At 33.5% G+C, this 18,531-nt stretch overlaps 3 protein-coding genes across 3 annotated transcripts; 2 read left to right on the forward strand and 1 right to left on the reverse strand.

Moving 5' to 3' along the window:
- The first annotated feature begins 750 nt into the window (after positions 1-750).
- LOC136270645 (E3 ubiquitin-protein ligase TRIM71-like) lies at positions 751-2,235 on the forward strand. The gene has a single exon (XM_066068953.1). It carries the CDS (start codon positions 751-753, stop codon positions 2,233-2,235), a length of 1,485 nt encoding a protein of 494 aa, XP_065925025.1.
- Positions 2,236-10,859: 8,624 nt separating this feature from the next.
- LOC136270647 (protein wech-like) lies at positions 10,860-12,338 on the forward strand. The gene has a single exon (XM_066068954.1). The coding sequence runs from the start codon at positions 10,860-10,862 to the stop codon at positions 12,336-12,338; it is 1,479 nt and encodes a 492-aa protein (XP_065925026.1).
- A 622-nt stretch (positions 12,339-12,960) lies between these two features.
- LOC105338660 (hypothetical protein) lies at positions 12,961-17,055 on the reverse strand. The gene is made up of 4 exons (XM_011443880.4): positions 16,746-17,055; positions 15,561-16,316; positions 14,508-14,612; positions 12,961-13,856 (listed from the first exon to the last, which is right to left on the reverse strand). Exons 1-4 carry the CDS (start codon positions 16,917-16,919, stop codon positions 13,347-13,349), a joined length of 1,545 nt encoding a protein of 514 aa, XP_011442182.3. The 5' UTR covers positions 16,920-17,055; the 3' UTR covers positions 12,961-13,346.
- Positions 17,056-18,531: the final 1,476 nt, after the last annotated feature.

Below are 18,531 nucleotides of genomic sequence, written 5' to 3' on the forward strand. Positions count from 1 at the left end.
CCAATATTTTAATAATTGAAGATATGTACAATTCAATTGTACCTATCTTTAGTTCAATTGTACCTATCTTCAATTCATTGCATTTGTACCTATCTTCAAATCAATTGTACCTATCTTCAAATGAATTAAAGATAGGTATAATTGAATTGCACCTATCTCTAATTCAATTTGAAGATAGGTACAATTGAATTGAAGATAGGTACAATTGAATTGAAGATAGGTACAATTATTTGAAGATAGGTACGAATATTTGAATATATGTTAATTTGGCGTTCCATAAATTTGACAGTTTTATAAAACAGCTTATGATGAGATCATATAAAATCTTACTCGTAAGATATTTTAAGAAATGGTCCCCTGTTCGGCCAAGAGTAGATATAGTGTTCTTGGATATGATATACAACTACCTCTATAACCACTAAATGTCTTGATCAAGTTTTTGATAACAGTATCTACTGTTTGCATTCTACAGCAGTGTTACAAAAGTCTTTCCAGCCATTTTTATTATTAAATATATACTGTTTATGCTACCAATGTTGAAAAATATTTTTTCAATTACAGTAATCATAAACCGGGGTAATGGTGTCCTTTTTATCAAACATTCATCAAACATGCATTATTTAGATAATCGAATCATTAAAAACCTAAATGTGCACTTTTAGTTGGCTAAACCTGTAGCGCAGACATTTAAATCATTTCTGCACGAATCTCAAAATTAGGTCGCTGCTAGGTGTATAGCGAAACATAAACATGGCGGCCATATCTTCCAGATACCCGCTCGGATCTCCTCAAGAACACATCCCGATGTGTGAAAAACACGATTTGACCATAGACATGACATGTGAGAACTGTGATGAGTTTATTTGTTCACAATGTGCTAAAACAGACCACAAGGACCACGACTGGAAAACTATATCCACAGCAGGAAGTCTAAGGAGAAGGGAGCTAAAGAAGACTCTGAGTAAGGTTAAGGTGGAAGATGTAACAGAGATTGATGAAAAGATAAAGAAGGCATCCAAACAAATTGAGGACAACCAAACATGCTGTGATTCTAAGGTCACTAAGCTTCAGAACCAGTTTGATGCGATTGTTTCAAAACTTAAAGAAATCAAAGAGAATTATGGGGGAAAATTGAAGGAAGATCTGGTAAGAAAAAATGGTGAAGTAAGCGGGAAAAAAATAGACTTAGAAAAGAAAAAGAAACAGGTAATGGATCTAGTTAAATTCCTGGAAGAAAAACACAGTACGATGTCTGACTATAGTTTGATTGAAAACCTCAGAGACTTGTCCAATCTTCTGCTTAACAGGGACTGTGATTTAGAAAAAGGAGAACATTCAGTGAAATACAGAAAAGGGGACATCAATGAGGGATTACTGGAGTCCATGATGGGACAAACCTTTGATTTAGATGATTTCAATGTTACTGAGACAGATTCATTTCAATATGGCGATGAAGGTGTTTTTATCATAGAGGCAATCAATGGAGACACAAGTTTTATTAAAGGTATTGGGTCAGGTTGCATTGAAAAAATTAATAGAAAGAATGAAAAGGAAACAAAAATCAGTATCAATGTTAATGATGTATGTGTAACAGACAATGGTGATCTGTATGCCACTGATTTTAGTAACAGATCAGTTGTCCATCTGTCCCCGTCAGGCTCAGTCTCTACAGTATTCAGTGCAGCTCCACTGGTACCCTTAGGGATTTGTCAATCAACAGAAGGTGGACTACTGGTCTCATTGAGAGATATAGAGTCGGAACGATATCAACTAGATTCGAGCAGCAGACGTTTGGTCAGACACGTGACACTGAATGGTGACGTCATCTGTGAGTACGAGTTTCGGGAGGACGGTCAGACCAGACTGTTCACCGTACCATGGAGAGTTAAACAGAGCACTAAGACTGATATCTGTGTGGTGAACAGGACAAGTGAATCTACAGGTGAACTGATGATTCTATCTTTAACTGGGTCTCTGAAGTTTGTCTACCGTGGACAGAAACTGGAAAAAAAATTTAAACCAACTGATGTAGTGTTTGACTCACACTGCAACATCATTGTTAGTGACATATCTAACAACAAGATACATCTCCTGAGTCCCGATGGGGAGTTCATGAAGTACCTACTGACAGAGAAGGATATAACAGATCCATGCTCCATGTCCTTCCACAAACCGACATTGTGGGTAGGCAACTACCACGGAATTGTTAAAGTGTTTCATTTTAATAAAACATAAAGTAATAATTTAGATGGACTTGGGAGAATTCTTATAAGTCAATTTTTAAGAGCAATTTATAACCTTATATATGTTAATATATCATATTAGTTTATGGATTTTGTATTTTGAAAGACAGATGCTCTACCTTTCAGTATATACGAAATGGTAATATTTACCATACTGCGTATCCATACAATTACATGTAATTGGCAATACGAATTTTATTTCTTGTTCGTCGGATGTCTGATGAAAAAAAAGTAGGAACAAGCGAGCGATTCAATTGTATTTATCATTTTTATAGGCATAATGAACAGGCAAAACATAAATAAATTTGAGCAGGCGGTTATATTTTTTCTATTTATCTCTGATTTATATAATAAAACACTTTCAATACGAAAAAGAGGGAAAATAGAATTTGATAAAATAGAAAAGTCTTTTGTGAATGCCGGAAATTAAAATTATTATTTGTCAAGCTTTTACTTAAATACCAGCGCGCAGAAATTGATTTGATGTGACTTTAATAGATATTTTTTATGTTATTATTTTTTGTGATACCGAAAAAGATGTGATACCGCATGAACTGAAATGTATTTTGTTATATTTGTAAGAATATTTTTCCAGTCTCTGTTAGTTTTGGCATATCATGATTTTTCGATAAACTGTGTTTATATGTCTGCTGTCATTTTAACTACTAATGCTCTACAGAAAAATATGATACTCTTGTTACGTTTACCAGATGCTACTAATATATTATGTTGATTTACTGACCGTACATGCAGAGACTCCTCTACCTGCAAAAATGGCAGGGTTTACATGATTCTTATGAATTTTTGAAACATGTTATTGATGCTGATTTGTAACAGTTTTCATCAAAAAGGTTTGAGGCTATTTGAAACTGAATTAAATTTAAGTTAATTTATTTATGAAAATAAGGAACAGTTGGTTAAAGTTAACGTTTATTTCCCTGGTGGGGATGTAGTTTTCATCGATTGGCAGGTCTTTTGTCCCTTTGATGTAAGATTTGAAGATGTTTTAAGGATCTTAAATTGTTTGTATTTTGTAACAGTGAGTTGGGTTTTTGTTTATTTCTTAGATCTATCAGAAAATATGCTGTGAAAGCTTTCTCTAATCTTGATTTCCTCTGACTTTCTATCTATCCCAATTACAGAATTTCTTTTAATTCTTGGTTTTAATTTGATATACAATATTATATAATATTGATATAACACAAATATATTCCTTTTGTTTTTGTTTTTTGTTTAATTTTTTTTTTTTTGGGGGGGGGGGGGTTATTTTTTTCCGTATTCTTAACGTTTGTCTGAGATTTTCATCTTTTTTAGAGAGTCGGGGAGGGGGTAGGTGTACATGTAATATTTGAATATTGATTTAAGGCATAGATATAATTGTTGTAAAATAAAATCATAAATTATTGAAGATGATAATTTATTTTACCCCCAATGTATACTGATATAATTACCCAAAAGTCTAATAGTATTGCAACTCAATCCTAAATTATTTGTTTATTACAGCAATATTGAACAACAGAATTTTATTTTTGAATTTGAAATCGAAAAAGAGTTTTAAAAAATGTGTTTTACAACATTGTGATAAAACATTATTCAGCTTATTATTGGGAGAAGGAAAAATAATCTTGGTTCTAATAGTGTAATAAGGAGAAAATACGTCTTTGCCATGATTTCTGGCCATATATATATATATATATATAAACTACTGGTAGAGTGTTAATTACATTTAATCATTGGTCTGTACTGGTAAGGAATTACTGTTCAACATTGGTCGTTGGTCTCTTAGATAATGTATTACAAATCAGCTGATATAGGCAAAATGTATTTTTATACTGCTAGACATGAAGATAAGTGGTTCTTAGAGGATCAAGACTGGGTTATTCTGATCAACTATCTGGGGCTGTATACATGTGCATGGTATATGGCAGCAGGGGGACTTCAAATTGTAGTGAATCTGTGATAGTATAAATCTGTGTATAGTCCAGAAGTGTAGATAAATATTGTGCATATTTTGTGTATTATTATTAATTTTTTTGGTACATAAAAATTCATTTTAACAAAACTATTTGAATAAATTATTTGTGAAAAACAACATAATTCTAGACTCGTTTTTTTTCCCTATTTTGTGTGGGTGTGTTTGTTTGATTTATGTTTTTCTTTAAAATTTCTTTCCTTTTTTTTTGGGGGGGGGGGGGTCATCGGATTGTGGGGGAATTTATTAAGAATAAAATAATGATGAGACATAGAAAACTTCATTACGATTGTATAGAGTTTTATGGTGGCACGGGACACTTCCATGTTGTGACGTATTGTTTATCGAAATAAACAAGAAAACCAAATGTAAATATAAAAATAGTTTTAATAGTTTTTCCCAATTTTGTCACCTGTTAGCGTAGCGAAGTGGTTTAGAGGGTTTACTACAAAGCTGTAAGTCATGAGTTCGAATAACGATGGCGCCTCTTCGAATATTTTTAAAAGCTATATTTTGGTTAAATATTGTAAAATTTGAAAATTCTAAAACGGTGAAAGTATTTCAATTATAATGCACTTTAATCCACATTAATATCGACAAATGTCCCGGCCATGTCACCTTAAGTACAATAATATAAATTGTATGTGGTAGAGCAAGAACCAAAAATAGTTGCTTATACAAAAGCATATAAAACTACACAACCGATCCTTGTACATTGCATATGTCCAGATTCTTGCTCGTTTTGTTTTAATGTAAAGTATACAAGTACTATTTATTGTACCAACATTTTGCCGGGAAATAAAGTTCATAAACGCATAAGGGGTGTAATAAATGCTGTGTTGAAAAAGAAATTACGACGCATACTAGCATAGCTTTGCAAATGGAGCTTAACTTGGAAATGGGCATATGAATGGCCTTTCATTCCTGCATGTATACAAATAAAAACTGAGAAAAAAAATGTTTTATTTAAGGAATGAATTCAATATTTATTTGTTTTATACGATATAAAATGGTTTGGGACAGTTTACGCTTTATAAACCGCGAAGCGGTTTATAAAAAAGCGTAAACTGTTTCAAACCATTTTATATCGTATAAAACTAATAAATATTGAATTCATTGCTTATAATTTAATTTTTATACTCTTCATTGTAGATAAAACGGTCGTTTGACCTTTAAAATGACGTAAAATTGTACAAAATTCAAACGTAACGTCAGGCGTATTAATATGTTTTTGACGTTAGTCTTACTATGACGTAGGCAACATTCTTTATACGATATAAAATAATTTTTCTAGCCAATCAGAAAGCGCGTTACAACCAGAATTAAATTTTATATATATATATATATATATATATATATATATATATATATAGAGGATATCTATATTGTGTGATTTTATATTTGCTTTATCCAACGAGTTGAAATGGTGTATATATTCGCGAGGCTTGCCGAGCGAATATAACCATTTCAACGAGTTGGATAAAGCAAATATAAAATCACACAATTATAGATGTTCTATTTATCTCATACAATTTGATTTATATTATGAAGCTTTTGAGACAGTCCCTAGTGTGACCCAAATTGGGTTTTTTTTTCAAAGATTAAAAACGATGATGCAACGTTGTGTTATGCGGCTATTGTGACCTTGCGCAATACAATTTAGTACGTCATTCCTGAGATAAATCTAACTGTTTTAATGTAAAGTTTCACTGAAATAAACCTTAAAATAATTTTTTAGCTCTAGATAATTTTTCTTAGAGCTTATTCACTTGATTAAATGGAAATTCCGATAAGAAGACTTGAATAATCAGTTTTGTTGTCATACACAAAGTTGCGAATGCTCGTTAGTTTGAATTGACTCGAACGAGGAACAGTTGTTGATGCATGAAGTTTTATAAAACAAACACTAGGCTAGCCTTATGATTCAAGAATAAGGATGCTTACTGGTGGTGGAATAAAAGTCTTATGAAACATTATTTCGGTAAGTTCTTGTATATAAACACAACCAGAGCGCTCTGTTTTCATCGCATCGTCAGGATGAACTCGATCCTTGACAGTTAACGTAATTTGTAAATGTGTTAGGTTTATAAACTTCACAAAGCAAATTGAAAGTTGGAAGTGGGCTAAATTTATCAAAAATCTTGACAAACAAGAAAAAAGGGTATTGTGGTTACGGTTTTGAATATCTTTGCAAAAAAGGTAGGGGGGGGGGCTAACCTCCCCCCCCCCCTCACAATAGCCCCCCGGTTCCGACGCCTGTGCTACGCAGTTATGTGTTTTCATTCATATTTGTAACTTTGACAAAATCAATTTTATATTAATTTTTGTAGTAGATATAGTTATGTTGAAAGTACTAGCAAATTTTCGAAAAGCGTTGAAGCGAGGGGCTGTGTCAAAAGTAGTTCCGACCGGAAGTATTTGATATAGCATCACCCGTGTGATATAGCAAAGGTTTATCACACGGGTAATATACACCACACGTATGAGATAAATATATATATATATATATATATATATATATATATATATATATATATATATATATATATATATATATATATATATATATATATATATATATGCACCGTGCTGTTTCTATTCTACTAATATTTATGAGTTTATAATATACATTTTGGAGAACTCGAATGTTGGGCATAAGATATGTATATATATATATACGTTACATCATGACGTCATAGTAAACGTTTCTAAGGAAAACAAGTTCATAACTTATGTACATTCACCTGAAGAAGGATGTAAATCCAGAAAGCGCTAGTGAATAGAAACTTTGGAACTGTTCATTTTCTTTTTCTTTTTTGATTATTTATACTGTGTGATATCACCTTTCACTCATTTTGGATTATATATATATATATATATATATATATATATATATATATATATATATATATATATATATAAACAAATAAGTCCTTGGTATAGGTAACGATATAGAAAAAGGTTTTTAGTAGACGATAACACAATAATCCATTTCTCTCAAATTTAATCCAGAGCGCTTTCGCCTGATCGGCTCTTCAGTGGATTTCAAATTGTAACAGAAATAACAAACGTTGACGTCGTTATTATGACGTCATAAAGTAGACAACGTCACGAACAGTGTAAACAATATTTGGAGATGGCGGCAAATATTTTTTACAAACACATGTAAACGTAATAAAATATGTACAGATGATATTGTTTTAAAATAAGAGGTTATTAAAATGAAAGCTGAATAAAGTCAATGCAGAATGAATAATGCAATTATCTATTAAGTTTAGGTTTAAATTTATTTATGAAATATTGTTCTTTTGCAAGTCGCAGCTGGTCACTTTCCTCGCGTACTTTGTAAAATGGAAAAATTTCAAACCGGCCTCTCCCGCACACATCAAAATGTTCACTACACGGAGTGTTACGAACAGAAGGATCCCTTATCTGCTGCTTATGTACCCTCACACGGTCGGCTAATTTGGTCCCTGTTCTGCCAATGTAATTTTCTCCGCATCCATCGCAGGTCATGCAATAAATGATGTTTTTGGATTTGCAGTTCATATTGGAGTTGACTTTGAAAATTGTACCGTTTTTGAATGAAATTGTTTGTCCTGTCTGAATATAGGCGCAAGTCCCACATCGAGAATCCTCGCATTTAGAAACCCGAAAAATTTCTTTTGTCGAAGTAAATTTGGCTCTGGTAAGAAGTTTTTTAAGGTTAGGGGGCTGTCTTCTGCTGTAGATAAGATTGTTTTCCTTTATGATATCCTTTAAAATTTTGGACTGATGTAAAACCGGTAAACAATACCTAGTGGTATTGAAAATATTATGATTTCTAGGATTGTAGGTTACAACAAACGGGATCTCTGTGGAACTATTTCCGGGTGTTTTCTCCCTGTTGAATTTTCGTAGTTCTGAAATTGGTACTTTGCATTTCGTATGGCTTCAGCCACAAGACCGTTGGGGTATTTTTGTCTACAAAGAAATGTGTTGAGTTCCTCCAATCTTTTGTTTCTTCTTTCTTCATCTGAAACTATTGTGCAAATCCTTCTGGCCATATTAAATGGAATGTTGCGTTTCGTATGAGCAGGATGACATGAATTAAAAAGAAGGTACTGGTGACTGTCTGTTTTCTTGTAAAATAAATCGGTAGAAATATTGGTATTTTCCTTAATTATTAATACGTCCAAGAAGGGGAGCTCTTTCTCATTGGTTTCGATCGTGAATTGAATGTTTTCATGCAGATCATTGAGTAACTTGTGAAATTTTAATAAAGCGTCGGGTGATCTGTTCCAAAAAATAAAACAGTCGTCCAGGTAACGCTTCCATTGATTTTTTTATGTAATTTGCAAATTCATCTTCAAATATTTCATGGGTTTCAGCATACATTTTTTCCTCAAGAAAGCCTAATACCAAAGTTGCATATGTTGGTGCAACTTTAGTGCCCATTGCCGTTCCTTTGATTTGTAAATAGTATTTATCGTCAAAAAAGAAATGATTGTTTTCAAGAATGAGTTGTAATCCTTCCAATATCAACTCTTCTGAAAATCTTTGGTCAATTTGGTGACCTTGCTTGTCCATCCAGAAAGAAATTGCTTCTAGCCCTAAGTTGTGCGGAATGTTCGTATAAAGACTAGTAACATCAAAGCTTACTAAAGTGGTGTTGTTTTCCACGGTTTTTGGTAAATGATTTAGAAAGTCCATATCGTCGTGGATAAAACTGGGTATTGTATTACATAGTGGCTTTAGAATGATATCAATCAGGTTACTTTGTGTAGGACAAGAGGGACCGGCAACTATTGGTCTGAGTTTTAAGTCTCCAGGTTGAGGTAATTTGATATAACTCGAATTTATTTCTTCTTTCCCATCTTTCAGTTCCTTGGACTTGTGTATTTTAGGAAGTCCATAAAAATTACTATTCTTTGTTTCAAAGTTGAGCAGATAATCCATTTCTTTTTCGGTCAAGTGATTTTCAAATTTTTTAGTGAATCGTTTGATTTTGTTCATGGTTTTACTGACTTCACACTCCTCAATTTCTCTATAGAAATGACCATCGTTGAGTTGTTCGAAGACTAATTTTTTGTAGTGTTCTTGATTCAGTATCACAATGGTTCCTCCTTTATCCGCCTGTTTAATTATAATGGAATCGTCTTCTATAAGACTTTGAATGGCATTACGTTCTTGACTGCAAATATTGTTTTTTACTGGAACGTTGCTTTCATTAGTATGCGCTGCACTTTTAAGACAATATATATATTCCTCTAAGTGTTTATCTATATTTGGATTAGGCTTAAACTTACTTCTGTTTTTCACTAGAGATACATCCGTGCTATCAGAGTCCTGAAAAAATTCCCTCAGTCTTAGTTTACGGCAGAATTCTTCAGTGTCTTTGATAAGATCTGTGGTATTTCTTTGCGGCGTTGGCGTAAACTTAAGTCCCTTTTCTAGAAGTTTAATTTCAATTTCAGTAAGATCCCTTGATGAAATATTGATGATGTGGGGATCTATGTCCGCGTCTTCACTTTGACTTAATGCCACCTGAGATTGTGTGTTTTGTGACGACCTTTGTGATACGGTCCTTTCCACAAAAATGATTGGGGTTGGTATTTTGTTGATGGTTTTGATAAGTGTATGATTTTGATCGTTCCCCTCGAGACCTTTCCTCATTTAATTGACGTTCATTTGTATGTGAATGACGTGTTGGACCCTTGGCTGGGCTTTGAGAATTCCTTGTTGTCGACGTCAACGTTTGTTATTTCTGTTACAATTTGAAATCCACTGAAGAGCCGATCAGGCGAAAGCGCTCTGGATTAAATTTGAGAGAAATGGATTATTGTGTTATCGTCTACTGAAAACCTTTATATATATATATATATATATATATATATATATATATATATATATATATATATATATATATATATATATATATATATATATATATATAACACATGTAAATGATAAATATTAAACTTTTAAAAGGTATTTCTAAGCATTTTGTAGTTGTAATCGTATTTGATTTACCGCTGTACAAACAATTGACGTTGTCTTATATTTTGTATTTCTGATTTAAAACTATAACAAAAGTTAAGATGTTTCTTTTCTCTTGATGCCATGTTAATCCATTCTTAGTGAAATTAAATCAACAACCGCCTTCAATGTGTAGGCGAGTCGTACTTTTTTCTACGGTTTCATGCATAGTTTACAATTGTTATCTTCAAATAATAATGTTTTACCACATATATGCTACGTGAATAAAATACAATACTAAAGAAAGTCAAGACTGCATGAATATAAAAAGTTCTATAAGTAACTCGCAATCGAATCATGCATGACCTTCCGTGTCGATCAGAACCACGTGTGCATAGTACAGCAGTGTTCCAAAAATCGTTCCAGCCTTTTACATTATTTGATCAATCCACGGTTTCTGCTACCGATGTTTAAACATATTTTTACAGTTTAGTATTAAAGCTTAAGTATTTGTAGAACGAGCTAATGATTTCATTATCAGACAATAATCCAAAATACATTATATAGATATTGAAATTATTTTTTAAAAAGACTGAATATGCACTTTTTGTTGCTTTAACCTGTAGCGCAGACTCTGTACAAATCTCAAATTTAGGTTGAGATAAGGTGTGCACTGAAACAAAACCATGGCGGCCATATCTCCAGAATACCAACTTGGATCTCCTCAAGAACACATCCCAGCATGTGAGAAACATAACTTTAAAATAGACATGACATGTGAGGACTGTGATGAGTTTATCTGTTCACAATGTGCCAAAACAGACCACAAGGATCATGACTGGAAAGATATTTCCACAGCAGGAAATCTAAGGAGAGGAGAGCTAAAGAAGACTTTGAGTAAGGTTAAGGAGGAAGATGTGACAGAGATTGATAAAAACATCAGGAAGGCGTCCAAACAAATGGAAGACAACAAAAAATGCTGTGATTCTGAGGTCTTTAAGCTTCAGAAACAGTTTGATGCGATTATTTCAAAACTTGCAGATATCAATAAGAATTATATAAAGAAACTGAGTGATAATCTGGAAAGAAAAAATGCTGAAGTGAGCGAGAACATTTTAAACTTAGAAAGGAGAAAGAAACGGGTAATGGATTTAGTTAAGTTTCTGGATGAAAACGACAGTACAATGTCTGACTATAGTTTGATCGACAACACCAGGAACTTGTCCAATCTTCTGTCCAACATGGACTTTTATTTAGAGAAGGGGGATTATTCAGAGAGATACAAAAGTGGGGACATCAGCGAGGGATTATTGGAATCGATGATGGGACAAACTTTTGATTTGGATGATTTTATTGTTATTGAAACTGGTTCATTTCAATACGGAGAAAAATCTATAATCTTTATAGAGGCAATCAATGAAGATACGTGTTTCCTGAGAGGTTTGAATTTAGATCACATTGAACTTGTTAATAGAATGAATGAAAAGGGAACAAAAATCAGTATCAGTGTTAGTGACGTTTGTGTAACAGACAATGGTGATGTATATGCCACTGATTATAATAACTGCATCATTGTTAGTCTGCCCCCGTCAGGCTCAGTCTCTACAGTATTCAGTACAGCTCCACTGGTACCCTTAGGGATTTGTCAATCAACAGAAGGTGGACTGCTGGTCTCATTGAGAGATACAGAGTCGGAACGATATCAACTAGATTCGAGCAGAAGACGTTTGGTCAGACACGTGACACTAAATGGTGACGTCATCTGTGAGTACGAGTTCCAGGAGGACGGTCAGACCAGACTTTTCACTGTACCATGGAGAGTTAAACAGAGCACCAACACTGATATCTGTGTGGTTAACTGGACAAGTGAATCTACAGGTGAACTGATGATTCTATCTTTCACTGGGTCTCTGAAGTTAGTCTACCGTGGACAGAAACTGGAAAAAAAATTTAAACCAACTGATGTAGCGTTTGACTCACATTGCAACATCATCGTTAGTGACACATTTAACAGCAAAATACATCTCCTGAGTCCTGATGGGGAGTTTATGAAGTATGTCGTGACAGAGAATGGAATAACATATCCAGTTTCCATGTCCTTCTACAAACCGACATTGTGGGTAGGCACCTACGACGGACTTGTCAAATTGTTTCAATTCAATTAAACTAAAAATGATAAGTAACAGGAACTCGTGAGGAGTCTTATCAATCAGTTGTTTTAAGAAATGTAATAACATTTTACCAATGACCCGAAAATTCAACATTTTATTACTGATGTAACGATATAGAACATATACATTATATTAGTGCATCGAGTATGTATTTTGTAGAACAGGTGCTGTACCTTTCAGTACATACAATGTACTGTCTTTTTAGTACCTGATATCCATGTACTATATGAAATGTTCTTATCTCAATGTTCGAAATCACTTTATACCTAGTCATTAAGTTAAAAATCAGCTTTGCAGGTGTAGGAATGTAAAATTACAAATATTTTGTCGGTATTAAAACAATGAAAAATAAATTCCATACTCACAGCATTATTATTATTTTAATTTAGTATGCGTATGATATAATTTGACATTTGGAAGTTTATTAAAAAGTGTAGCTGATTTTGGAAATTACGATTAAACTATGATTTTGTATTATCTTTAAGATTTCTGTATAATGATCTCAAAATATATACTATACTGCGTATCTATACATTTACGTGTATAGAGAGGTTTTTAGTATTCATTAAGAATTTAATAATTCACGTAACATAGCACAAGTACTGAAAAGTAAGGCTTATATAATTGAGTTTTCTTTATATCTGCACTATCGAATGAGTTGTATATATGACTATAGTAAAATACAATAATGACAAAATAAAACCAAGAATATGGATCACATTTTACCTTACATACAGAGTACTGACATTCATTAATTTAACTTACAAGGCCACATATGACATGCCTGCAAAAACCTTACAATATTTCTCTCGCTTGGACACAACTACATGTACATGTAGTGCTTTACGAAGAGAACGTCTATGGTTTAAGTACAAATGCTTGAGGACATCACAAATTAAAGATGTCGGACTAATACAATGGCGTTTAAGCAATGTCATAAATTTTCAGGGAACTCATCTGCTTGATCATCGAGATGTATTCCATGTGTATAGTTTGGTCTTTTCACTTATTGCATACTTTAGGACTCACTCTGTCATATTTATTAATCGGCTGAAGAAACGTACTTTTCACCATATAAGATACGGGTTTGTGTCCTAGCCAGTTCTTCAGTATGATATTTACCGCGGACTCATCAAAACGGTGACAATGTGCGTACTGCCGGCCCGTGACGTCAAAAGTACAGTCCGAGGAAGCGCCAAAGGGAGTCAGACAACGCTCCTCGACGGCGCATGCGGTAAGAATTTTCATGAAATGGTTCATGATGTCCTCAGTGTTGTGAATAATTATGGCTTTAATTTCAATGTGAGGGAACTTATAGAGATCGGCTCTGTTGACGGCGAGGTATTTGTACATCCCGGGGTTAGTGACGGCAAACGTGGAGTAATCGGCGCTCTGTCCAATGATCAGCACCCCAGGATCCTCAGATTTGTGGACGAGTTCAGAGAACACTGTGGAACTCACTTTAAAGCCTGGATTTATCCATGTTATGTGGCCAAATTCAGCAAGAGCCGTCTAGAGAAAAATGAACATAGTGAAAGCAAGACAGCTTCAAATTTTCTCTGACAGAAAATTCACAAAAGTTATTTAGAAATTATATTTCAAAACAAATGTTACTGGTGTCCTGTATAATGTCTTTATCGTGCAATCTTTTATAACTATCTTTTTTTAAATCGTCAAAAAACTAAGGCCAGTCTGTACATACTTAGTAAGTGGATACAGGATTGGCCGTTCGTTTCCGACCATGTGTCTAGTCTATTATGGCTTAAACAATCGGCCTTTATTATCATACAAACGTGATGGGTAACCTATTTGGAAGATTTTATATATATATATATATATATATATATATATATATATATATATATATATATATATATATATATATATATATATATATATATATATACACCAATAGATTCTTGACTATGCTGTAAAGTTATTTGTTTACAACAAAGTATTTTAAACCAAAGTTGAGGACCCAGTCATGTTCTGATTTGACCACACATCAACCATCGAAGTGCACTTAATGTTAAACGATATTTAACTAACAAAAGCTGAAGTCCATTGAAAACAGTTTTAAATTGTGTCGTATGTCATTGATGAGCACAGCCTGCATACATTAGATTGATCATATAATAAAGGTTAAATTGAAAGAGCTATTACCTGAATGATTAATGGTCGCCAGTGATAGTTCGACAAATCTTGAATAAATTTGGGGAAAAGATTGAACCAAAATCCCCGCATTCGCACGTTGCAAAACGAAGACAGCTGTACAATAAAAAAAGTTAAACGGTGTTACTTTTGAGAGTGAACCTCAAGCCTTTAACTTTAAAAAAAGACACAGATCGTGAAATGCATGTTATTATTTTTATTAAAGCAACATGTATCACTACTATGAGCATGTATTTATATACACTAGGCAAAATTGCTAACGCACCACCTACTACTTCTTTGATTGTTTTAGATCTGAACGCAACAAAGATTGATTAGTACATTATTTTAACAGTTTATATAATACAGAAAATGAAACATCATTTGTTGTAATCTTATTGACCAGTTGCTTTGAGTACTGTTTATGAAACATTGGAACCCCCCATTATGTGATTCACATATCAATATCAGATGTGGGCTCCATTTGCTCAGATAAATGGGACCTGTCTGTCTTTTCGCCTAGTATTTACGCGACGCTTTGGAATTCTTGCTCGGTCCCTCACACTTCCGGTTTGCGCAAATTTCCGGTTTAAACACTTTGGCTACCTTAAACGACATTTTTTTTATTTGATAAGCATGCTGTGTAATGTTTTAGCAAATATTACCGGTAATCGTACAATTATTTACATTTTTTCTAACCTCACAAAAGGAGCATTCTGAAGAGACCATACCAACTGTCCTGCCACGCCCTTCTGCGATCAAACGCACCATACCCCGTCGGGTTTTTTGTGAGCTTTTAGTAATGCGTGCATCAATAATAAGATCACAAATAAGAAAGTAAAGATTTATCTTTCCAAAAGAAGTGTGAGCACGATTTGAGCAATTTTAAAGAACAGTCACGCTTCGGTTAACATTGCATCCATTTATCCGTTTGGACATTTAAATGTCTTACTTATAATTAAGGTGACTTATTTAAACATTAAATATATCTTTAAAAAATTCTAGGATGTAAATATTATTTTATTTCAAATGGTGCGTTAGCAATTTTGTCCAGTGTATGTATACCTTTTTTCGTTGTCCTTCATTTAGATCCAGATCAAATATATAAAGGGTTTCCTGGGGATAGAAATACTGGATGGAGGCCACAAGGTGTTCGATCTGACCGAACGTCTGTTGAGATGCCGCTGTCACAAACACCGGGATTTCGTGACTGTGGTGGCCGCCCTCAGACAAAATGACGCTTTGGACGTTGCCTTTAACCATGCGTACTATCTTGTCAGCCTTTTGTTGGAACTCTTTTTGAACTTTCGGATCTCTTTGGACTGGCTGTTTGAGGTCCGAGGACTCCTCCACTGGTAATTCGGCCACTTTTTCCGAATTTCTGTCTTCGTCCATTAATTTGGCTATTTGATTTTCAATTTTCATTTCGTTTTTCAAATCTTCAATCTCAAGGTTATCTTTTGGATCTAATTCGTCGATAATGATGTTATATTCCATTTCGTTACTTTGGTGATTCTTATCAATTGGTTGTTTGTTTAACATTTTACTATTTTGGGATTTTTCATCATCTTTGACATTCACGTCTTTGTCAAGGTTAAGATTTTTTGCAATTGTAGCGTCTTCTTTTTGACTTTTCATATGTTTATCAAGAACCGTTTTTGAATGTATTTTCAATTTGTTTTCAATCTTTTCTTCGTGCTCCCATTCATCATCAAACGCAAGATTTTGACTGTCCTTGAAACCGCCTTCTGTAGTTTCGGCAACGTCATCGTTCAGTACGTCATCAGAGGGACTTCCGGCGTACTCACGCTCTGAATTTGACTTCAACAAGATGTAAGGAAGTGAATGTTAAATATACATGTTTAAAAAATATAGTTAACAAATAAATACATTGATTAATTTCAGATATGGGTGTTCAGATTTACTTACATATGCAATGTTTTCATTTGAATTCCAATGTAATAAACTAATGTCCCAATAAAACATATAAAAATATCAAATATACGTACCTAATAAACTTGAGAAATTTTAATAAACTTTAATCATATGTTTTAATATTTTAAATATGATAGATACAGAAATGTTCTTATATCATAGTGAGTAAGTAAATGCTAATTGTTTTATAGAATATATACAACACAATTTAATGAATTTATCCTAAATCATGTTCAACCACAACGGACCATGTAATCAAACTAATACGAGAAAATCACCAGAAATAATAACGTCCTGTGTAATTGTTATACGTACGTTGAACATCAGTTTATATCCAGCATGAAGTATAACTCCGAGCAGTATCAAGATGAGGTATCTGACGACGTTTACAGACATCCGCCGCTTCATTGGGACATATTTTATCAGGTTAGTAGCACCACCGAGTTCTAGACTGGAACCACCGTATTCCTTGGCCTTCCTTCGTATCATTATGAAATTATATTCACGGTGTTAGCTTTTTCTTTGAACATTTCTAAACTTTTAGACGTGGCGACATATCGACAATCGATGACAAGACTATAGCTTGGACTGCGGTGACAGATGTGTCGGGGTCTGTATAAAGAAAACCAGTGTTTTAATAATAATCCATATTTGTTGTTTTATAGAATGGTACATAAACAGGGGCCGCTAACTTACGATGGTTGTTCAACAAAAGGTAAAGAAAAAACGTACATGTAGCCCAAAAACCGCACCATTTTCAGAACAGGTATATATCATCTTTTGTTCATCACAAGTTTTCAAAATAACTTTTTGGTAGTTCTCAACACAATTTTTAGGGAAACTTTTTTGAATTTGATAATTTTATGTTATTTTTTTTTTAATAGATAGAATCATTCATATCTTTGTTGATTGTATCAATAAGGTGATAAAATTTTTTTAAAAAATCATGATCGAGAAGATTCTAGCAAATGAAAAATTAGAATCATCACACATTTTAAAAGACTTAATATTTCCAAAAAGCTTAACTAGTTGTTTGTGAGACCAATACTTGTATTTACAGCAGGGAAATGTCAAAGAGCCAAAATCGGGACGTTCCAGATGCATGCACGACAGATCGTGAGAACCGTTATTTGGCCAATGTTGCCAAAAGGTACAATTTGGTGCCGTAATCATGGCAATTCCGAGTTTAAGAACAACAGGTAGACGATCTCAGAATGTTAGAAACATACTTCTCGGACTAATCTCAAAGCTTGCCGACCGACCGTACGTTTGCTCTATCAAAACTAGAGCATCGCAGAAATCGACTGCATGTTGTGTGCAACACAGAAGGGAGAACGTCATAAACTCATTGGTGTTCAGTTCTTTCTCTTCTCAGATCAATCTTGTGTTGACTTCCATGACGGCAGAAGATTTGTATGAAAAGCAGAAGGGGGATTTCACAGATAACACAGATTTGGTGATAATACACAATACTGACAATCATCGGAATGGCATCAAATAATTCTTATCAAAATTTCTAAGTTTTAGGAACACACAAAAAAAAACCACAAATGCAAACTAATGACATTTAATTATAATCTTTCATGCATTTTTCTTTCCTCGTTAATCACGAAACTGTCCTTTTTTGGTTTAGTATCTAAGAAGGGTCACTTGCAATAATCACTTATCGTTAATACAATTGATTTTAAAGTTCTTGTTGGAACAACCACAAAAATTGAGGACTGGATTAGACTGAACACTACTCAGTTATCTAAATATATACAACAAACACATCTCAATAAATATTAATATTTATTAAATAATTGTATGTCCGTAATACTTCAAGCAAAGTTAAAAACTCCCTCTTATATATTACTGAAAACTGCAGATTCATAGAAACAAACTTTACCATTATATGACACACATGTATACGGTATCCATATCCACATGTACACATTTATTGTTGGTATCAACAGATGTTGAACACTAGGTCTAAAGTCCAGGTATTGGAGGATGCATTCAAACATTTTAAAATTATTCATAATAACACAATAAAGCAGAACTTTTTGGGAAAATGATCCGAGATATCCTACTTGAACTCAGTGAGTTCAACTTTCAATTT

This window comes from Magallana gigas, chromosome 8 (genome assembly GCF_963853765.1).
Source record: "Magallana gigas chromosome 8, xbMagGiga1.1, whole genome shotgun sequence".
Classification (NCBI taxonomy): domain Eukaryota; kingdom Metazoa; phylum Mollusca; class Bivalvia; order Ostreida; family Ostreidae; genus Magallana; species Magallana gigas.